The 21,406-nt window shown below is 50.9% G+C and overlaps 11 protein-coding genes across 11 annotated transcripts; 7 read left to right on the forward strand and 4 right to left on the reverse strand.

Moving 5' to 3' along the window:
- Positions 1-887: 887 nt before the first annotated feature.
- Positions 888-2,634, reverse strand: GIQ15_03697 (proline-specific permease; the record flags this gene model as incomplete). Its single annotated transcript, XM_033551114.1, has 2 exons — positions 888-913; positions 1,008-2,634. 2 exons carry the CDS (start codon positions 2,632-2,634, stop codon positions 888-890), a joined length of 1,653 nt encoding a protein of 550 aa, XP_033408275.1.
- A 556-nt stretch (positions 2,635-3,190) lies between these two features.
- Positions 3,191-3,550, forward strand: GIQ15_03698 (uncharacterized protein; the record flags this gene model as incomplete). The annotated part of the gene is made up of 1 exon (XM_033551115.1): positions 3,191-3,550. The coding sequence occupies one exon, from the start codon at positions 3,191-3,193 to the stop codon at positions 3,548-3,550; it is 360 nt and encodes a 119-aa protein (XP_033408276.1).
- A 154-nt stretch (positions 3,551-3,704) lies between these two features.
- Positions 3,705-4,067, reverse strand: GIQ15_03699 (uncharacterized protein; the record flags this gene model as incomplete). Its single annotated transcript, XM_033551116.1, has 2 exons — positions 3,705-3,863; positions 3,945-4,067. 2 exons carry the CDS (start codon positions 4,065-4,067, stop codon positions 3,705-3,707), a joined length of 282 nt encoding a protein of 93 aa, XP_033408277.1.
- A 693-nt stretch (positions 4,068-4,760) lies between these two features.
- On the forward strand, positions 4,761-6,209 carry GIQ15_03700 (lolT-1; the record flags this gene model as incomplete). The annotated part of the gene is made up of 1 exon (XM_033551117.1): positions 4,761-6,209. One exon carries the CDS (start codon positions 4,761-4,763, stop codon positions 6,207-6,209), a length of 1,449 nt encoding a protein of 482 aa, XP_033408278.1.
- A 771-nt stretch (positions 6,210-6,980) lies between these two features.
- GIQ15_03701 (uncharacterized protein) lies at positions 6,981-8,774 on the forward strand (the record flags this gene model as incomplete). Its single annotated transcript, XM_033551118.1, has 6 exons — positions 6,981-7,083; positions 7,147-7,481; positions 7,538-7,883; positions 7,942-8,413; positions 8,470-8,626; positions 8,751-8,774. The coding sequence occupies 6 exons, from the start codon at positions 6,981-6,983 to the stop codon at positions 8,772-8,774; spliced, it is 1,437 nt and encodes a 478-aa protein (XP_033408279.1).
- A 905-nt stretch (positions 8,775-9,679) lies between these two features.
- GIQ15_03702 (thiazole biosynthetic enzyme) lies at positions 9,680-10,742 on the forward strand (the record flags this gene model as incomplete). Its single annotated transcript, XM_033551119.1, has 2 exons — positions 9,680-10,028; positions 10,087-10,742. The coding sequence occupies 2 exons, from the start codon at positions 9,680-9,682 to the stop codon at positions 10,740-10,742; spliced, it is 1,005 nt and encodes a 334-aa protein (XP_033408280.1).
- A 309-nt stretch (positions 10,743-11,051) lies between these two features.
- GIQ15_03703 (inositol phosphosphingolipids phospholipase C) lies at positions 11,052-12,626 on the reverse strand (the record flags this gene model as incomplete). Its single annotated transcript, XM_033551120.1, has 1 exon — positions 11,052-12,626. One exon carries the CDS (start codon positions 12,624-12,626, stop codon positions 11,052-11,054), a length of 1,575 nt encoding a protein of 524 aa, XP_033408281.1.
- A 1,423-nt stretch (positions 12,627-14,049) lies between these two features.
- On the forward strand, positions 14,050-14,949 carry GIQ15_03704 (uncharacterized protein; the record flags this gene model as incomplete). Its single annotated transcript, XM_033551121.1, has 1 exon — positions 14,050-14,949. The coding sequence occupies one exon, from the start codon at positions 14,050-14,052 to the stop codon at positions 14,947-14,949; it is 900 nt and encodes a 299-aa protein (XP_033408282.1).
- A 630-nt stretch (positions 14,950-15,579) lies between these two features.
- GIQ15_03705 (uncharacterized protein) lies at positions 15,580-16,263 on the forward strand (the record flags this gene model as incomplete). Its single annotated transcript, XM_033551122.1, has 1 exon — positions 15,580-16,263. One exon carries the CDS (start codon positions 15,580-15,582, stop codon positions 16,261-16,263), a length of 684 nt encoding a protein of 227 aa, XP_033408283.1.
- A 348-nt stretch (positions 16,264-16,611) lies between these two features.
- Positions 16,612-18,439, reverse strand: GIQ15_03706 (retrograde regulation protein 2; the record flags this gene model as incomplete). The annotated part of the gene is made up of 2 exons (XM_033551123.1): positions 16,612-18,307; positions 18,366-18,439. The coding sequence occupies 2 exons, from the start codon at positions 18,437-18,439 to the stop codon at positions 16,612-16,614; spliced, it is 1,770 nt and encodes a 589-aa protein (XP_033408284.1).
- Positions 18,440-19,545: 1,106 nt separating this feature from the next.
- Positions 19,546-19,981, forward strand: GIQ15_03707 (pantothenate transporter liz1; the record flags this gene model as incomplete). The annotated part of the gene is made up of 2 exons (XM_033551124.1): positions 19,546-19,720; positions 19,779-19,981. The coding sequence occupies 2 exons, from the start codon at positions 19,546-19,548 to the stop codon at positions 19,979-19,981; spliced, it is 378 nt and encodes a 125-aa protein (XP_033408285.1).
- Between the last annotated feature and the right edge of the window lie 1,425 nt (positions 19,982-21,406).

Consider the following 21,406-nt stretch of genomic DNA (forward strand, 5'->3'; position numbering starts at 1 on the left):
AATATATTAACATCTAGACGTTAGTTGTCTGAAGTACACAGGGTTGTTAGTAAAGACCTGATATCTTCAAGATGGCATCGCAATATTACAGGGATAGTATCAACTACCACTCGTTTATTCCGTATCGTCATAGTTGGACTCTCACTCATCCAACATTAGCATATTCCTCAGGTGCTCGTTGATGAGTAGGAGAGCGTCTTTCTTATTAGTAGCTCAGCTTTCTAGCTCATCCATCTTTAAGATATCCGGACAGTAGCAACGATGATATCTCCAGAGGAACCAGCTTGAGCACCCGATTTTAATGGTGCATGGAATAAAACTGTATCCCTTAACTGTGACAGTATGGTAGCAAGAAGATAGTAAAGGACTTTAACTACCCCTACACTGCTCCCTTTCACACACTCGCATACCTCCATACCTTCAACTCGGCGACTTATTCAAACACTGAAAAGCGCCAATATGACATCTCCGCCAGCCAATAGCAGGTCTTAGTTGCGGTTAGTCAGCATGGATATGCCAAGAAGATCCCACGATGGTAAAAGATGAGAAAGACGAGAAAGACGAGAAAAGAAGACGAGGAAAGGAGAAAAAGACGATGAAAGGAGGGGGCGGGATGAGCCAACGTTCAAAGACGAGAAATAGTGGATGGAGGTGTTGGAATCACCATGAAGAGGCGTCCTATAACGAAGCCCGGAATACGAAGTGATGGAGTTCAAACATCCAACTATGTGACGATCAATGGAATCGTTAATTTTCCAAGGAATCTTTCATAAATATCAAGTCACCGATACTATATTCATGCCTACTCCTACCTGGGGCGTGACCCTGGATATTAACTGTGGCATCAAAGAAATAGAATAGAGCCCCGTGTCAGCCGTTGCTGCCGATCAAGCAATCCAAAACCACACCCGCTCTAAGACACCAAGATTAGCATCGCCCCGTCATCAAACTAAAACAGACAACAGAACCACCGGAAATTAGACAAGTAAGGAGTCGTGGTAACTTACGGAGGAAATTCCTAGCAACCGGTTCTACCCATGTGCTCTCAAGGCGATCAGCGTCTTCCTTGCCCGAGAAGAAATCCATCTCATGCAATGGAACAAATTTAGTACGATAGATGAGCTTATAACCAAGAAACAAACCTGCAAAAATGGGGATATCGATGTACGGAGGTATGAATGTTTTGGCACTAAATTTGCCTGGAAAAAAAGCGTCAAAGCCATTGAAGAGTGCAACGGTCATGCAAAAGAAAACTGCAAACCAGGCCAGGTATGGCTGGAACGGTGCTCGGTATGGCAGTGCTGCGCGAGGGATGCCCTGGCTGGCCATGCCCTGGTAAAAGCGGATGTAGGTGACTGATATCGAGGCCCAGACTATGAGCGTACTCACGGAGCTGAGGTTGCTGATCCAGAAGAACACCTCACTCGCGCTGGCGGTGAGGTTCAGGTATACCAGCAAACTGAGCGCGGTGGTGATCCCGACGCAGGCATAGGGTACACCGAACCTCTCGTAGCGAAGGAAGCGTGGGGCCTTGCCGTCTAGAGCTGTGGCGTAGAGAACCCGAGTGGCAGCGTAGAAGAAGGTGTTTCCAGCCGAGAACGCAGACGAGAGCACGACGGCATTGATTATATGTGGCAGCACCGGTATGCCACCGTTTGCAATGGCGATGACAAAGGGACTCGCGGCAACGCCTGGCGCACCGGTCTCCAGCGCGTTGAGCAGTCTCTTATCCTTTGACGATACGCACATCCCCACGAGGAAGATGGCCAGAACGTAGAAGAGCAGGATGCGCCAGAAGACTCGGCGGATGGCCTTGGGTATATTCCTGCGTGGATTCTCTGTTTCTCCAGCAGCAATGACAACCATCTCGCTGCCTCCGTAGCTGAACGTGGCCTGGATGAAGACCTTCCAGAAGGCGAGGAACCGTCCGAGGGCGCCGGTCTTGAGATACTCAGCCATCGGACCGGGGCTCTTCCAGTATCGAAACCCGATGCGGTCATGGGTAGGCGAGCCTCCCAGCATGATGACAAACATGAGAACGATCAGTCCCAGGATGGTGCTCAGCTTGATGGCGCCAAAGACGAACTCGGTCTCCCCGTAGAACTTGACCGGCATGCAGTTCAGGAGGACGAGGGCAACGAGGAAGATGGTGATCCACGCCCACCTGGGGACCGGATTGGGCCAGTAGTCTATGACGAGGACGCTGGCACTGATCTCGATGGGCACCCCGATCGCGAGCTGATACCAGTAGTTCCAGCCCAGGGTGAAGCCCAGGGCAGGGTCTACATAGCGAGCTGCGTAGACCGGCACAGCTCCCGGGAGCGGCAGCCAGGTCGCCATCTCTCCCAGGCTGTTGATGACGGCATAGAGGTTCGCGCCGGTGATGAGATATGCCAGAAAGGCAGAGAGAGGGCCGGCGAGGGAGAGCACCTGGCCGCTGCCCACGAAGAGACCTGTCCCGATGGCGCCGGACAGGGCGAGAAACTGGATGTGTCTCGACTTGAGACGGCGGTGCAGGGTGCCGACATTCCTGCGCTCGATCTCCGCGCGCTTAGGGTCCTCACTTGCATCGTTCATGTAGCCGTCAACATGGTTGTCCTTCTCGGTGATGGTTGTGGCTTCGATATCCCCCATGACGCTCGCTTCACTCTCGCGAGTAGACTTTCAACTTCCACCTCGACTTCAACTTACTTAACTATCGACGTGTCCGTCCAGGATGCTGTTGCACGGCCGGCCGGCCTACTAACAGTCAACGTCGTGTGATGGCAGACAGCTGACCGTTGGCCATGACGATATCTTGACGCCGGGCAGCACTGCCAACTACGGCTGTGATTGACGTGCTGGGACAGCCTGTAGGCTGCCAATTGGCCAGCAAACCCGGGGTTGTCAGTGTGATTCGGCGACGGAGCGCTGGAGTGTTACATCGAGACAGGGACAGGGAGCGCGCTGCCGGGACATTTTCCATCTCGAGCTCGACAGGATTTGATGTACTGAAGTAACGTTAAACCCTGCTGCCAGATATATAGGTGGTCGCCGCGGGCGCAGACAAAACTTACGTTCGAGGCCCAGTTAGTAACAGAGTTGGCCTGCCAAAAGCCATCCCAAAACTTCTCCCCATGCTGCTCCATAAGCATTATTCAAGCATCCCATCAGCTGTCCCCCGCCCCTTCACACGCTGCATGCCGCTGCCATGGCGAGGCACCTGTCGAAGGAATCCCGGATCGAAATCCTCAGGCTGCGCAGCCAAGGGTTGACGTACAAAGAAATCGCCGAGCGCAAGGGCATCACGCACCGCCAGGTCCAGTGGACATGCGAGTCTGGCGATCCGACGCCCAAGAAGCGGAGCGGCCGTCCGTCGCAGCTCACGCCGGAGCAGGTGAAAACCCTGATCGACTACGTGTGCGCGTCGCCCGAGAACCGCCAGCTCACCTACCATGAGCTCGCGACCGTCCTCAAGCTGGGAGTCGGCCAGTTCGCCGTCCGCAACGCCCTCTACAATGCTGGATTCCGCCGTCGAGTCGCAAAGGACAAGCCCGTGCCCGACGCATAGCCATGGACACGACGAGCACATAACGCTGAAAGATATAGGATTATGATAGCAGGGATAGATAGATGAAGCGGTTATGGTACTTTTGTTTCAACAGACACGTCACGGCGCATCCCAGCATCAGTCAACGCCTCGGTTTCGTCTCACATATAACACTTTACTCGTCGGGCTTCAACTCCTCCTCTTCGTCGTCGGCATACATCCTGCTGCTGCCTCCTGCAACCAATCCGCCCTTCCGCCCGGCCTCCCTGGCTCGCTCGCTTCCTGGCTGGAAAGACCAGTTGGACGCGTTCCCACCCTTGGACGAGATTTCGCGCTAGCACGGTATATTAGAATGCTTCGGGCGAGAGAATACACATCTTAACCCTCTCCTCGCGAGGGGGAAGGTCATGCAAACCTGCTTGTCAGGGTCCATGCTGGCGAACCCGCTGTTGTGGCTGCTCTGTCCGCCCTTCCTTGCGATCTCAGCGACCTCGTCCTTGGGACGGTTGGCGAAGTTGTACGGGTTGTAGTCTGCCATCGTGTATTTAGATATCCTTATCAATGACATTACATTTACACAGCTACTACAAGAGCTATATCTTTATACCTTGTCTGGAGGCGATATCAGCGGCGACGATGAGGTCATAGCAGAGCTACCGGCTGTCTCCAGGAAGAGGTATCCGAATAGCCTTCTGGTCGGTGTGTGCAGACGCTTCCCTGTCCGCATGTGAGGAGACCCAAGCCAAATCTTACTCGATCAAGCATTTCCCATATCCGCAGACCTGTCGCCGTCGCCGTCGCAAGGAGTGCAAGGAATATAAGGAACAGCTGCACGTCACGTGAACTATATATCCCTGTGGTCTCCCTGTGTCCTACCTGGACATGGGGATATATATTAGAACACCGGGGAAATCAAAGCCACAGCTCACTTCCTGGTAGTATTACGTACCGGAATTGCAGGCTGGGAAGCTTTATTTCCAGCCTGCTTTCAAAGAATCTGCCCCGTGGGGTGTGTAACTGTCAAAAACTTCTCCGCTCTAGCCCATGGGCCCCTGATGGCCGATTTGTCATTGCCAGATGGCCCGGATGTGTTAAAAATATGGCAGAGGAAGCGTAAACACTTGGCTGGTCTGTCTATTTCTATAGTCGATGCCCAATTGAGAATTTTTTAACCGAGCATTCTATTCATCCATAAAGAAAGAAAGAAAGAAGAAAGAAAACCCCCTTGGTCATGGGTAGTATCGAGACTCCAGCTCGTCGCTATGAGCGAACACCGTTTGGAAAGGAGATGTTGAAGCATTTCTCCATCGACCCTACCTATACAGAGCTGAATAATGGTGAATACAGCAATTCCTCCCCTCTCCCTCCTAGCTCCATGTTTGGGCTTGGACCAGTAGTTCTGACGGATATAGGTTCCTTTGGCAGCGTCCCCACCGTCATCCTGAACAAGGCCCATGAACTGCGTAAACGATGCGAAGGACGGCCCTGCGCGTTTATCAGATACGAATACCCAGCTGGTCTGGATAAGTCTCGAGAAGCAGTGGCCAGACTCCTCAACGCCCCTCCTGAAACAATCGTCCTGGTTGCAAATGGCTCCACGGGATCAAACACCATAATGCGCAACTTCGCCTGGAACCCCGATGGCAAAGATGAGATCATACAGGTTAGCATCATCTTTGCTCCCCTGGGCAAGATGACAGGCTATGTTGGCGAGCTGAACCCGGGCAAAGTGCGCACCCGCCAGGTACAGCTTACCTATCCCCTTGAAGACGACGAAGTAGTTGCTCTCTTCAAGGCCGGTATTCAAGCTTCTCGTGATGCTGGATTCCGGCCACGGCTGGGTATCTTTGACACCATCTCGTCTATTCCTGGCATCCGTCTCCCCTTCGAGAGACTGACGGCCCTCTGTCGTGAAGAAGGCGTGCTGAGCTTCATCGACGGTGCACACGCAGTTGGGCACCTGAACGTGGACTTGGCCGCCTTAGATCCAGACTTCTTCGTCAGCTGTTGTCATAAATGGCTGTTTGTACCCCGAGGATGTGCGGCGTTGTACGTGCCAACCCGCCACCAGTGGATGATCAGAAGCACTCTCCCCCTAAGCCATGGCTTTATACCTACCAAGGACCTCGACCAACGCAAGGTCGACGGGAAACTGGCTCAGGATCTCGCCAACGGGAAGAACGCGTTCGTCCATAACTTTGAATTCGTTGCACCCATGGACAACTTCGGATACCTCTGTATCCCGGAGTCGATCAGGTGGCGCGAGGAAGTTTGCGGGGGCGAGAAGGCCATCCAGACATACTGTGTCAACCTGGCTCGCGAAGGAGGGAAGAAGATTGCAAACATACTTGGAACCCGCGTCCTAGATAACGAGTCACAGAGTATGTCGGCGGCCTGTATGACCAACGTCCTGCTCCCACTCACCCTGGGCGGAGATAAGTCCGAGGGTCAACATATTGTCAGAGCCCGGCCAGGGATCCAGTTCACCGTCGTCGACTGGATGATGCGGAAGATGGCCATCGAGTACGAGACCATGATGCCGGTATTCTTCTTCCAGGGCGCATGGTGGGTGCGAGCGAGTGCGCAAGTGTTCCTGGAAGTCAGCGACTTTGAGTGGGCTGGCAGGATGCTGGAGGATCTATGTGAGCGAGTCGGACACGGGGAGCACCTCAAGGCATAGGCTGGCACTCCTTTTGATGCGAAGATGAAGGCGAAGATGAAGGTGAAGGTGACGATGGTCCCGGTGCTATATCCCTTGTACATATGTTTTGTTTCTTTTCATAATGAGATAGTACCGTATAGTTATACAGTACGTAATTGAATATCCAGCATGTCTCCTTGCAGCTTCCAATGAGTTGAACTCGACAACAAGCAGCGATGTCTCCAAGCTGGCGCAGGACCGATAGATATAAACCGTATCAAATCTACCGCGCAAGAAAGCCGGAAGCTCATGCTAGGGCGCCGGCTGTATCTCGGCCTTGATCCCGGCCAGCCACAAAACATCACTGCATCCAACCTGGCATCGTAGGGTATAATCACTGCCATCAGGCCAGGATAGCAAACAAGGTGGCATTAGCTATCCAACAACCTGGCCCTGTTCTGCAGGCCTCGAGCTGGCATCTCTATCTCTACCGACAAAGCCTTGCTCCTCGCTCCCTAGGTTTCGGCAATGCCTTGATAGCTTCTTCTCCACAGCCTTCGCTCCCACGAAAGATAACCAAGGCGCCGGTAGAACACGATATCGTGTGGGGTGAGACTCCGCAGCTGGATCCTTGTTCTCGTCTGCTATAGGATAATAGGATCCTCGACGGCGCTATCTCCAGCACGAAGACGCGGGGAAACGTCCAGCTTTTGGGAGATATATTCGTATATAGAAAGGCCTGGCAGAAGTAGAATCGCAGCATGAGCAGAACCGATACGTCCAGCTTGCTCTAGTACTAAAGCCGCCGATATGGGTTTACTGACGAAGATGGAGAACCTGCTACGGCTTAACCGCCCTCAGACCCAGAATTTCATCATGGGATGGTATGGCGCCGAAGCTCTCTCCGTTGGTGGTTTGGTCGATGTCGATGGAACGCTCGCTAAGACACCATGAAGTGTTCTATTCTGTGCTCCAGGTATATACGTCGCCGTCATCGGCCTCGGGGCAGGAGGAGGAAAGCCCAGCTCTGCGCAGGTGGCCTCGTTGACGAATGTGATTATCTATGGCCTCTTTACCATCTGTGGCTGGTTTGGAGGCACTGCTTTGAACATTCTCAAGCCCAAACTGAGCATCATGATCGGCTCAATCGGATACCCGTTGTATGTTGCAGGGCTTTGGTATTACGATCGAACAGGCCACAGCTGGTTTCCGCTATTCTCAGGCGCAGTACTCGGCTCCTTGTGTGGCCCCCTCTGGACTGCTGCGGCTTTCATCCAGTTCGCCTATCCCCAGGAGAAGGATAAGGCAAAGGTGAGTGCCAGACCTCTATGTGGTCCTTGATATTGACTGACACCCATTATGTATAGTTCATCAGTATTCAATGGATGCTCAGATCGACTGGCGCTACGGTTGGGGCAATAATCGCCTTTGCTGCCAACTATCATCAACAGAAAGCTGTCGGTGTATCAAGCGCTGTCTACGGCACGTTTACAGCCATTCATTGTCTTCCAATCTTCATTGCATTCTTCTTCATCATTGATCCACAGAAAGTCATCCGTAAGGATGGGACACACATTGCCATCTTCAAGCCCACCAAACTCTCTGTCGAATTAAAATCAATGGTTAGGACTTTCTTCGACCCTAGGATGTTCATCCTCTTCCCTGCCATCCTTGGTTGCGAGATGTCACTTGCTCTCGTCAGCAGTATCAACGGTTAGTCGAGAGTCCATTTTCCGGCCTTCGATAGTATAGAGGGTTAACCTGTCTTTAGCGTTCTATTTCAACCTCAGGACTCGTTCCTTGAACAACCTGGCATTCCATTCTATCCAGGTCATCATGCCTTGGCTGATGGTCTTCGTCCTTGACAATCGCAAGATCCAAAGCCGTAAAATCAGGGGGTTCGTGGGAGTTGCGTTCATTGGAGCAGTGTCCGTTGGTGCGAGCGCCGGCCTATACGCGTGGCTGGATATCACCAATATCGGCTCACTCAAGAAACCTCAGGCTAAAGACTGGACTGACCCTGAATTTGGCGGCATGTTTGCCTTATTTGTCCTCTTTGGTGCTATCTATTCCGCATACCAGATGACAATAGAATGGGTTCTCAGCGCTTTAACCAATGACCCGTCTAGGCTAGCACAGTTCGGAGGAGTCTTCAAGGGGACCTTAAGCTTGGGTATATGTATCTCCTTCGTCATGGCTGCGGAAAATGTGCCCTTCGTGGGCCAGCTGTCTTTGCAGTTTTCGTAAGTGGCCATTCTTCCTCGACCGTCCTACCTGAAAGCTGACCTCAAGTAAATAGCCTCTATGTCATCGGGATCATCGGCATGGTTTACGTCCTGATAGTTTATGTCAAAGAAACCAACTACTTCACCGAAGAGAATGTCATCGCGCCATTGAGTGTGGAGGAGCAAGCTAAACTTGCTGGCCTGGTCACAGAGGAGCAGATTGAATCAGAGGTTGCAAAGAACAAGGTAGCAGGCATGAAAGCCAAAGGCCATAAGCAAAATTCTGAAATTATAATCGATGGTTAGTGCTGTCTCATTCCTACCGTCTATGCATTATACTTACTTGGGTTAATAGGAGCTGATGCTGCGTAAGGGATAGAATACTCATTGTTATTAGACTAGGCATGCTTGTAACTAGTGAAGCAATCAATTGGCGTTGAATATCCCAGGCCAGCATTGAACATCTCTTATTAGGGGAATTGGTGAAGCGAGATAAGTATCGCACAAAGCGGCCATACAAACTTCACCAGCTGCCACGGACAGCCATCAGGATCTGCCTAACTTTGAACTAACAATGCTAGCTAACGATGCCGGCCAACCAGTGCTCCTTGTCCCTGTTGGTTTCATCATATTAAGAGAAAAGAGAAATATCAACTCGCTGAAAGCTTTTGGATGACTAAACCCCCACCATGCAAGGATATATAAAGCAGGGCGTAACCCCGCAGCTCTTTTTCTTCCTGTTTTCTCTTCATCCATCCATCGGAATACAGAGTCTGCATTCAAAATATCAATTGCATTTTATCTCTCCGTAGCATCTTGATAACGAGACTTGCAGGTGACTGAGCATTGACTGTCCTCCCTTTTACATCCTGTTTTTGTGGACTTACTGACCCGTTCAAGTGCAATAAACCACCGGTACATCTCTCTCAAGATGGAGGTCATGAATCCCCAGACGCTGGGAAGAATATCCAATAAATGGTCAAGGTATCTCGAGAAACAGTCGTGTGCATGAACCGGTGTTCGTTGTTCTTTGTGACTTCTTCCATCAGCCTGCTGGGGTCATCCACCTCTCGCCGTATCTTCTATAGAGGAGAAGGGCGGGAGAGATGATTTCACTGGTGGAATGACTGCTCGCGGACATCTTTCTGAAATTATACGGTCCGAACTTGATCTGGATAATACCAGCGAAAGGATCATGCTTCCCCTTCCCCCTCCCTCTGAATAAGAGGGAAATATGCTGTTGAAATCTAACCTCGTTTAGTCTTCCGTCCTAATATCAAAAAAATGGCTCCACCAACTGCTACCATCACCGAGGTTGTGGCCTCTGCCGGCAATGCTGTGAGAGACAACTTTGCTGGCGAGGGTAACACCCTGGCCCAGCCTAGCACCGGCTCTGGCTACGCCCTGCTTGACGAATTCGCCGGCAAATGGGAAGACTTCAAGTTTGCCCCTATCCGTGAGAGCCACGTCTCTCGTGCTATGACTAGCCGCTACTTCAAGGACATGGACACCTATGCCGAGAGTGACATCGTCATTGTTGGTGCTGGCTCTTGCGGTCTGAGCACCGCCTATGTCCTTGGAAAGGCCCGTCCTGACCTGAAGATTGCTCTCATCGAAGCCTCCGTCTCCCCTGGTATGGCCCCCCTATAATGTGCGTGTCAGTTTGATATCACCACTGACAATATTTACAGGTGGTGGTGCCTGGCTCGGTGGTCAATTGTTCTCCGCCATGGTCTTAAGGAAGCCAGCCCACCGCTTCTTGGAGGACCTGGGTGTCCCATACGAGGAAGAAGCCTCCAACCCAAACCTCGTCGTTATCAAGCACGCCGCTCTCTTCACCTCTACCCTTCTCTCCAAGGTCCTCTCCTTCCCCAACATCAAGCTCTTCAACGCTACCTGCGTTGAAGACTTGATCACCCGTCCTCTCGCCTCTGAGCCATCTGGCTTCCAAATTGCTGGTGTCGTCACCAACTGGACCCTCGTCACCCAGCACCACGACGACCACTCCTGCATGGACCCTAACACCATCAACGCTCCCCTAATCATCAGCACCACTGGCCACGACGGTCCCTTCGGAGCTTTCTGTGCCAAGCGTCTCGTCTCCATGTCTGCTATCGAGAAGCTCGGAGGCATGAAGGGTCTGGATATGAACTCTGCCGAGGATGCCATTGTCAAGAACACCCGTGAAGTCACCAAGGGTTTGATCATTGGTGGAATGGAGCTCTCTGAGATTGATGGGTGGCACCGTATGGGACCAATCTTCTCTGCCATGATGCTCAGCGGCTTCAAGGCCGCCGAGGTCGCCCTCGAAGTCTTCGAGGAGAGAAAGAAGGAGTGTGCCGCATAAGCGCCTCAATCGTGTAATTATGAGTTGTGACGATGATACTATGAATTTGAATGATGGTTGGAGAAGAGGAAGTGTATCGCGTTGATCGACAAAAATAGGTGGTGTGGCTAGCTCATTAAAGTCATTCCAAGTTTATTTGAAACAGCTATATACGCTCATTAGCAATATTATCTAAATATTCGCTGCCCTGATATCATATCATTAGTAAACCGTTTCCGGTCATATCATTAAGAGTTACTAGCATTGCCATTAACACACATAAGACAAAAGCGGCGCATTCAAGTATACTGGAAACGCCTTCGAACGCTATCAGTGAGCATTTTTGGTCGGCGATCTTAGATCCTGCTCGATATCAAGACCCAGGCCCAACACTGTCCTTCTAGTGTTCTTTATTTCCCATTCAAACTCCTTTAGTGCGCGCATTTCGCTGCTGACGAATAGCCCACCAATTAGGCCGTCAATAACGCCAGCGGACAAGCTAAGCGTGCTGACAAGACAGAGTATAAAGGACACATATGGGTAGGGCGCCCACCAGATCCCAATGAAGCATCCAATAGACAGCGCTATGGAAGCGAGGAAATGGCCCACTCTCGCTCGTCGTTGGAACCGTTCACGGCTCATGTAGACGGATATCATACTTAAGATATCGTCGTATACATCTGCAGACAGGGCCGGTATGGGCTGCCTGGTAGCCTCGGGCGGTAAGGTCGAGGTCTGCCTTAGGATGGCGTAGTCGTTGATGCTTGTATTTCGACCAGCATGGCTTTGGATCGGTAGGAATGGGGCATTCTCGTCATCTTCCGTTCCGCTCGACAGCTTGCGCTCAGTACGGTGCACAGGCGGGTGGGCTCGAACAACGGTTGCCTCGACTGAGAAATGATCACTCAACGAGCAGTGGAGTGTTGGATGTCGCTCCATCATCCCAACTCGGGCGGAATGGATATTCCATTTCCATGATGAAGTCGAGTAAGGGCCCTCGCCGTCGCGATTAAGATATGAACCGTCTCCGATGAATATGTAATCCAGTCTCTTTGCGAAGGGGTCGGGTAGACTCCCGTCGACGCTGATATGACCTTCTCGAATTATTCGTTTCTGGTCTGCCTTATTCCACCGCCAGGTGTTAAAGGAGCCGTCACAGGTGGCACCGTTCTCGAGTATGTTGAAATCTGCACTTGGAATTGGCCTGTTGCGGGCGATCTCGACCTCGTCTATCGCTGCGCCGACGGATGACTCCGGGCGAAGATACCGCCATACATCTCTCACTGGTGCGTGAGCAGTGATCAAGCGATGCGCAAAGGACATGGGTAGCATGTTAAAATCTCCTAGACCAATGACCAAATGGCCCCTCTCCGCGGCACCACGCATCAGCTTCGCAATCTCCCACGCCTGAGCGGTGCGATGGCAGATGTACGAGTCGTGCGGCTCCCGCTCATACGGTGCATGTAGATGCGTGCAAAAGACGGCAGCGACATCCTTTGACCCAGGGCCAATTCTTATCCTCGCGTATGCAACACCCTTCCCGACGAACCAGTCTCCTCGAAAGAACGCCGTGGGCCGACCGTTTAGCGGGTATTGGAACATACTGCTCTCCTCGATCGGCCATTTGGACAGGATCGCGAGTCCTCCGCCGAATATTCCGCTGTGGTAGAATTTGCCATATGGAAGGATATGCCTCGTCTCGTTACGGATGGCATTGTAGTCCTCCTGTGTCCAGCATTCCTGCAGTCCCACGATTTCAGGGGGGAAATCGGCATTGGCGAGTCGTCTCCCGATCTCCAGTAGCCGTTCGCGTCGGTATTTAGAGATGAACTTCAGGCCCCAGCAGTTGAAGCTGGTGATGTTGATCTTATGGGGCGACTCATCGCTATGCTGCTGGGTGGACATGATGGCTCACTGTGCGCGAAACACCGATGAGGTCTCCACCACACTGGGTCGTTCGTAGCACAGGTAAACGGGGCTGCGGCTTAGGAGGGCTAGAAGACAGAGCCTCACGATTAGGAATTCGTATGGGAGACGTCGTTCGCGCTCGACTACACCCGCAATTCTTAGATGCGCCCGCAAGATGTCCGCAGTATGTATGAAATTCTGTGAAGTCCGCTTTGTTTCCCTTTTCGGCCATATAATGGCTTAAAGAGCCACTGATCACGTGAGATGCCCCTGGAGCAAAACATCATGTGACCACACTGAACTGAGACGGACCGCCTTGAGATAACGTGATCTGATTGGCCGCTTTTGGGTGAAGCATGATTCTGCCGTTATCAAGAAAGCGCAAAGACGAAAACAAGACCGATAGAAAGACCGAAAGGACTGGACATTGAAGCACAGCGGCAGGTTGACGGAAAAGACGTGTGGTGGCCATGGATGAAGAGATCCCGCCGACAAAAAAGCGCAGGCTAGACGACGGCACGCCTCGATCTACAGACGGTTCCTCGGACGAGCTTGGAGGAGCCCCAGATACTGAACGGCGAAGGGGCAGTTGGACCAGAGATTCACGCCAGCGATCACAAAGCTACCATTCTCCCGAGGCCAGTAAGCGGTCGTCTCGATCACGGTCCGCGTCAGGCAGCGAAGATGAATTGGTAAGGAACAGACGGCCATCCTGGCGACGGTCTCGGTCACGATCTCGATCTCGTTCTCGTTCCCAGTCCAACCACTCCCGCCGCACCAGGAGCAGGTCGACATCACGGTCTAAGGAGAGACAATTGGAAGAGGCCAATTCTGGATCAGAAGATAGCCGGGAATTTATAGATAGTGGATCAGACAGCGAAGGACATAAGTCACGGAGGCGGAAGGGGACGCCCAAGGCCACTCCCCGGCCCAGTCCAACCCCTCCTCCGTCACCTCAACCAGAACGTCTGCATTATAAGGAGAAGTTCGTTTTAAAGGGGCACCAAAAGGGTGTTTCTGCTGTGAAGTTTTCCCCTGATGGGTCTATGGTAGCGAGTTGCTGTAAGTCAAATCTGGCAGTCTACTTATAATACGTAGGTTACTAACTTCTTAATTAGCTGCTGATGCTACCATAAAGATATGGAATACAGCAACAGGAAGTCTAATCCACACCTTTGAGGGGCACCTTGCAGGTATTTCTACAATATCTTGGAGTCCAGACGGCGGGACTATTGCTTCAGGGTCCGACGATAAGTCGATACGACTATGGGACGTTGTCACGGTTTGTTTGGCTCTATCTCTAGTTTTCTTAACCATCCCGCTAATCTATGAGCTGCGCAAACAGGGAAAGCCATATCCTAACCCTTTTGTCGGCCACCATAATTATATTTATTCCATCGCCTTCTCCCCGAAGGGAAACATGCTCGTTAGCGGTTCGTACGATGAAGCAGTCTTTTTATGGGACGTGCGCTCTGCTAGAATTATGCGTTCGCTCCCCGCACACTCAGACCCAGTAGCAGGCGTCGACTTCGTTAGGGACGGCACATTAATAGTGTCATGTGCGGGTGATGGTCTTATTCGAATATGGGATTCAGCAACCGGTCAATGTCTACGGACCTTGGTCCATGAAGATAACCCACCAGTTTCGTCCGTCAGGTTCTCTCCTAATGGCAAGTTCATTCTTGCCTGGTCTTTGGATGGTTGCGTTCGATTGTGGAATTATGTTGAAGGCCGTTGTATAAAGACCTACCAAGGTCATACAAATGAGAAGTACAGCATAACAGGCGCGTTCGGGTCCTATGGACACCGACGATCATCCGGCAGTTTTCAAGATAGGCCTGGCCTAGCAGGCCAACACTCAAATAGTGCCAAAGAGTACGCTTATGCCGCTAGTGGAAGTGAGGATGGCACAATTTTATGCTGGGATGTCATCAACAAGAAGATATTACAGACGTTGGAAGGCCATTCCGATGTTGTCCTGGGAGTTGACGCTTTCACTCCCCCTACTATGGACCGGAAGAGGCTGATGGCAAGTTGTGGTTTGGACCAAACGGTCAGGATATGGGAAGAACTGGAGGACGATAGCCAGGAAGAAATGAAGGAGGGAGACACAAATCAAACGGATGAAGGCCCGAGGGATTTTGAAATGATCGAGCATCTAGAGGAGGACAAACCTGCCGAAGAGAAGGGCACTGACGAGAAGTCTGACGCCGGGGTAGAAAATGCTGGCGCCCCGAATAGTGTAGAAGGGGAACAACGCGCAAATTTGAGGCCGGCTGGCACCGATATGGATAGCGATGGCGACTTAGTGATGGGATAGCGATGACATATCTTTCAGCCAGCCACCTAGCGAATACTAGCTTCACAAGGCAGTTCGATTTCCTTCGAGGGTTACATTTAGCGTCCCGACGTGACAATGGGTTGGAGATCTGACCCAGGGTACAAGTTGTCACAGAGTCTGATCTACTTTGCCCCGAGGTGGTGATACACTGTTAACCGAAAGGGTATCTAAGAATTCAATTCTATATCCGGAGTTCTCCATTAAAGATTTTCAAAGGGTTCTGTGTCTTGTTCCTCTCCCCCAAGATACGTCTAAAGGCAAACTTAAAAGTATGTCAAAGGGGTATGAAATATCATTTATCAGAGGTTATTGTACTGACGAAACTTCGGCCCCCCTCTTATGAAGTCATAAATTCATTCTCCTCGCTTGAAGGTACGGCTGGGTGACTATATGAAACGGTGTCATTCTATGAAGACATTTATTGATATTCACAGCTACCATTCCTATGGAGCAGGAGGTGAACGACTAGGCTTTGCCCTTTCTATATATTTCCCATGGACTCTTCTGCATAGCGTTTCTCCCTCAGATCTCCCCCAAAAACATCCATGATAAATTTTTTGCAGTTTTTCCATACAGCATTAGACCACTGATAACATCGTCATCGCCATAATGATGCCTCGAGCCCACAGCGTTTCCTCTGACGACTCCGAGTCCGGTATAGATACACCTGGTCCCCGTGTGGAAAAAACTCCAGCTCCTACTGGAGATGACGGAGCAGCGGCCATTGCGGAGTTAGAAGCGGCCATCGCGGCCAACCCGGACCTGAGGCCTGTCACTCCTCAGCCAGCAGAGTGGGAGGACTATGATACCATTCTCGCGCAGAACCCAGAAATCGCCAACCCTGTACCGGGGAGAAAGAAGGAATTTTATATGTCCAAGGATAGGTGGGAATGTGGCCATGAGGGCGACCCGGTAGTCACCACTATCGAGCACGACGCTTCCCAAGGTGATGCACCAGCTATCCTCATCAATGATGTAAGAGGAATCTGTGAGAAATGCATGGATAAATGGCGCAAACTCGAATCAAGCGGACATCAGTCAGCAGTCGCTGCGAGCAGCTCTTCTTCAGGCCCGGCTCATGGACCAGGACTGCCATCCTATGAACAAGCCTGGGAAGGTTCTGATACGGCTGCTGCTTCTGCTCGACAGACTCCGCTACCTCTTCTCGATCTTGACGATGATTATGATAGCTCATCTGAGGAATCTGATGATTCGCTTGGCCCTCCTCCTGGTTCGCCTCCGAATCTGAGGGCCAGTGTTCATGGAAATCTAGGTGCTCGAAGTCGCCCATAAATAGCGGGATGGCGGGCTCGTGAGCTGTACTAGATAAGAGAAGCCTGGTTAGTCCTTTCTTGTGACGTCGAGTTATTTGCACTGGAGATAATTTGGGTATATTTGTTTGCTTTCAAATTCCGAATGGAGATGCTGTTATAGAAACCGCTTTTCTCAAATGCAAACAGGGGTGAAACAGGGAGACGACATTGCCCCAGTTCGGAGCAGCGTTCAATGGTAGGACATTTCATGATATTAATTAAAATTCATATAACCTAAAGCGCGGCCGTAACTATAAATCATTAACATGAAGCTCAACAATATATGCAACCCGCTTGCCCCAAATCCGGGTCTCGACATGTAGGAGAATCAAACACAGTAGATGTCTGTCTCGACTTTCAGTCGCCAGTCTTCTTCCCCCGGCTGCGGCAATCCAATTCGTTCGCTGCTACGTATATACTCGCCTTTCTTCCCCGTCCTCTTAATCTTCTTTAATCCCGCCGCCACGGAGTCACTGTCAAAGGACGGGTTCTTTGAATCTGGAATATTGGCCACTAAACTCAGTAAATGCTTGGTGATGCCCTTCTTAGTTTGACGATGGGATAACCTGGCCATGAAGGAAATTCGGGTGTGGCTTCCAATGAATCCTGCTGGGTAAATGCTGCCCACGAGGCCTGCGACGCGACCAATATATTGGCACCACCATGCCTCTTGCATGGTGAGTATTTCTCGGAGTCTCTGCAGAAATCTTTCATCAGAAGGAGATACATCGCCTGTCCACCGGTCAAATAGGGCAAGACATAACATGGCCCGATCTGCATGTGAGAGGCCGTGTGCATATGCAATGATTCCTGTAGTCGTCGAGTGTAGAGCCGCGGCTGCGTACGACTCTCTCGGGACCGAGGAATGGATATACATGGAATTTGCGAGGGCTTCAATAAACCCAGTCGTCGTGATTGTCGGTGGCGGTGCATAGGGGTTTCCTGCAGCATTGGTGTCTGGGATCGCTTGCCGCAGCAGAAGAGCTATCTCCGAAGCAGATCTGGTTTTAAATGGGGACGTCGCCTCGACTAGAGGGTGATTCCGTCGTACCTGAGGTGGTAGCTTATCAAATAGTATGCCTTCGCGGACTCCTCCCTGGCAAAAATGTATCTTCTTTATCGATGGAATGGTCTCTGCCAGGACGTTGACGAGAAATGCCACAGCCGGCACCTGCGTCGCTCTACGAGCCGAGACGCCATATATCGTAGACTCTGAGCTCAGGGTATTGATGACGGCGGATGTATCAAGAAACTGCGATCTGTCGGCGCTGAATCCGTTCAGAATTGGAATCGGATACGGGTTGATGAGTGATTGGCTGAGGAGTAAGTATCCCCAACCCCTAAATCCTCCTCCGCTAAGATAGAGATCAAGCCCACCATCTCCCTCCAGTTTTGCCTGTAAACTGGGCGGAAGCTGAAGGTCAGCGACAGCGCCTCGAAAGCAGTGTAGCATCTCGTCCTTGAGCTGTCGTACGGCGTCTGCGCCATTCTTTTGTGCTTCATCCAGTCTCCTTGTCAAAGCAGCCGCCCCATACGGAAAACTGATAGATCCGCCCGGATATGATTCTACTTCTGCACTCTCGTGCGTGAATATCATCCATGAGAGTTGTACGCTCCCGCCCCCAAGATCCATCACCAGGCCCTCTACGCGGGACAGGCTGGATGCAATTCCTAGTCCCCCGATTCGGCCTTCCTCTTCTTTCGGGAGCATGGTTATCTCCCATCCTGTGGCTTCGTAGATCGCTGCTCTGAACTCAGCCGAGTTTGGCGCAGTTCTTGTGGCTTCGGTGGCGAGTATCTGGATATTTCCAGCTGGCACCCCGAAGTCCTCGCACGTCACTTTGAATCGCAAAAGCCGTGAAACAATCTGATCCCGGACTTCATCAGGAATTGGTCTCCTGGTGCTACCCTCTGACCCGAACTGCGCGTCATAAAGAGAAATTCCGGCTCGGTCTTGGAAAACCGTTGGCATAATTCTCTGCGTAGCTGGGCATAAATCAGAGATCGAGAAGCGAATCCCGTTGCTTTGTTATGCTGTCAGCCTCTGTGGTTCTCAGCAAGGGGCGGATATCGCAACCATACCTGCCCATGTCAACGACAGCATGCAGATATTGCACATCCCGAGTGTCTATGGTTTTCAGCGCCGAGGACGACATGGTTGATATGTCCACTGGTCAGCCAATGTGAGAATTACGACTTGGAGTAGCGTATCTGCGCCTGTTCTAGCTCCCTTCTTTATGCGGTTATATATATGCGTATAAACTGTTCAGCTAGTAATAGGAGCAGGTAATAATCCCTGCTTGACCCTCGTCTCGATACTCAGATCTTTAAGCCTAGCTGACGTTCTAATTGAAGAGCGGCTGAAGTATTGAAGTTTCATCTAAATCTTCTATGCGGAGATACTCTTTTCCGCTTCAATACAAACACTTCCCATGAACTACATTTGCGATGTATTTCTTCAACATGGCTTACTCTACAACATTCAATCGCCTGCTCTTCTATCAAAGGTCGCGTATCATCTACTCGTGCTGTCCAACGTTGCTTGAACCAGGTCCGTCGGCGACTCCCGTACAAAGATATCGCATGCACCCTCGTACGGCCATCACGGTTCCAAGATGTTATATCTCGCCGATGCATTGAATGAGAAGTAGTCACACTTGGCCTCGACTAGCAGCTGTGTATCCCCGTATACTGGCGCAGGATTTATGCACTCTTATATGCGGAACGGTGATCCAGTCGACCTGCTGGTTCTCAGTGCTGTCACACTTTATACCCACTGGTTAAATGTTGGCGTCACCCAACAGTTCAGAGATATGTCTTCGCTTTTTCATGCTTCCTTACTGCTACAGGTCTCTCTGGAAGATTCAGGTCCAGGTCCGCATTGACCGTATCATCTTCCCTATGCCCAGTTGACCATGTTACTCGGCATTTCCTGCTGCCCGTCGTGCATCCCGTGCTACTCACCGTGACTCGAGGATGTTTGACATGCTGAATGACTACGTGAATTGTTTATGCTGGTATGGTGGACTTCAACAGGCGTCACAACATGTTACCGGCCTCCCATGTCTCTGGCTCGCTGCCCCCAAGAATAATAGGCGGAACTGGTGGGATGAGGAAGAGGCCATGAAAGCTGATATATAGTCCAAGGGCTGAGAACATTCCATGGATATCATACCCCATTGTACAGGCTACTTTCCAGTTTTTACACATAAAGGTCTTGGACAACACTGTTACCTTTGAAAAATAAAGATATACCTTTACAATGGAAAAACAGGCAGAAACAGCTCAGGTCGAAGTGGCCGCTGTTGACGCCGAACGCGGCGGCTCTCATGAAAACGCTCATCCATCACCAGAAGTGATGTATATCGATCCCGAGTTGGAGCGCCGTGTTGTGCGCAAAATAGATACCCGACTACTAAGTCTAGTATGTTTCCTCTGTAAGTTGTTCCCAGAAAAATCGAGGGTAGATTTATGTATCTAATTCGTCTGAAATAGCCATCCTCGCTTATATAGACCGCGGGAATCTTGGAAATGCGCGAATCGCTGGAATGGACGTGGACCTTAACTTGTTCGGCGATCGCTTTGACTGGCCTTCGACCATCTTCTTCATTCCGTTCGTTATATTTCATCTCCAGGTGGTAATGTGGAAAAGTTGGCGACACGATTACACGGCTGCCGCCACGGTTCTAGGGTGGTAGGTAAGGCTCCATTGGGGACGGGCAGAGAGCGTGCTAACATACTTATATAGGGGTCTATCATCAACTCTTCAGGCCGCTGTTCAAAACTGGGAAGGCGCAATGGCCCTTCGTTTCTTCCTTGGAATAGCAGAATCTATTTTTTCAACCGGGATTAATATGTTTTCACATTTTATTACCGCCGAAACGAGCTCGGTCTTCGCTGTGCCCTTTATCTCTCCAGTGCACCCATTTCGAGCTCATTCGCCGGTGCTTTGGCATATGCTATCACAGCAGGGAAATTCAGCATTGCAAATTGGAGGGTCTTGTTCTTGGTTGAGGGTATTCCAAGTATCTTAATGGCCCCGGTGGCCTTGTATCTTCTCCCGCCGGGACCTGAAAAGGCTAAGTTCTTTACTCCTGAGGAGAAGGAGGTGGCGGTAGCCAGGCTTAAAGGTCAGGTAGGGCATTCAGAGCGCATAGGGAGCATTGCTTGGGGGGAATGTTGGGCCACCCTTGGGGATATGAACGTTTGGATCCCAACCGTAAGGTGATCCCCCATAATGTGATGATATGCATGTTTTTGTCTTACTATCACTAACTAGAAGATTTAAGGTCATGTCGTTTACTTCAGCTTGCTGCTGGGGCTCTCTTCCCATATTTCTCCCAACAATCATCAAGAGTATGGGGTTCGCAGCAGCCAAGTCGCAGGGACTTACCGCACCGCCTTATTTATTTGCCGCCATCGTCACTATAACAGTATCGTGGTATTCGGACAAGTACCAGCAGAGAGGGATTGCTGTTGCATTTTCGTCACTCATGGCTGCCTGCGAGTCGATCTGGCTTCGTTACTTTGGAATATTCTTAGCTGCAGCTGGCCTATTTTCAGGCTCATCGAGCTTCTCGCCATGGATCATGAGTGCGTATCTCCCATAAGGACAAGATATGTTGTTCTCGCTGATTAACCACATGGCATCTAGACAACCAAGGTTCTGATAGTCGGCGCGGACTCACCATGGTCGTCGTCGGCGTTATCGGCCTGAGCGGAACAGTGCTAGGATCAAGAATATATCCGCTCTCTGACGGGCCTCGATACGTGAGAGGTAACATCATCTGCGCCTCGCTTATATCTAGCCAGTGCATCCTTGGTATTATATACCGATGGTTTTGCTGATCAGGAAGAACCGCCAGCTTGACAAGCTATATGGAACGCTGGAAGAGCGTCAGTTGCAGAGCAACCTCGGGGAGAACGAGCGAATCGCTGGCGAGGAGAATTATGGTCCAAACTTTAGATATGTTCTCTGATATTGACTTGCTCCTCAATACATGGATATGACTGAATGAGATACCGTTCACAAATAGGACTATGGCTCAGCTGTTGGATAATTATAAGTCCAAGGTAAGTCCAATGTATACATATACGCCGATATTTAGGTAAACAGTCGAAGT

Source organism: Arthroderma uncinatum (genome assembly GCF_011692745.1).
Source record: "Arthroderma uncinatum strain CBS 119779 chromosome Unknown scaffold2, whole genome shotgun sequence".
Taxonomy (NCBI): Eukaryota; Fungi; Ascomycota; class Eurotiomycetes; order Onygenales; family Arthrodermataceae; genus Arthroderma; species Arthroderma uncinatum.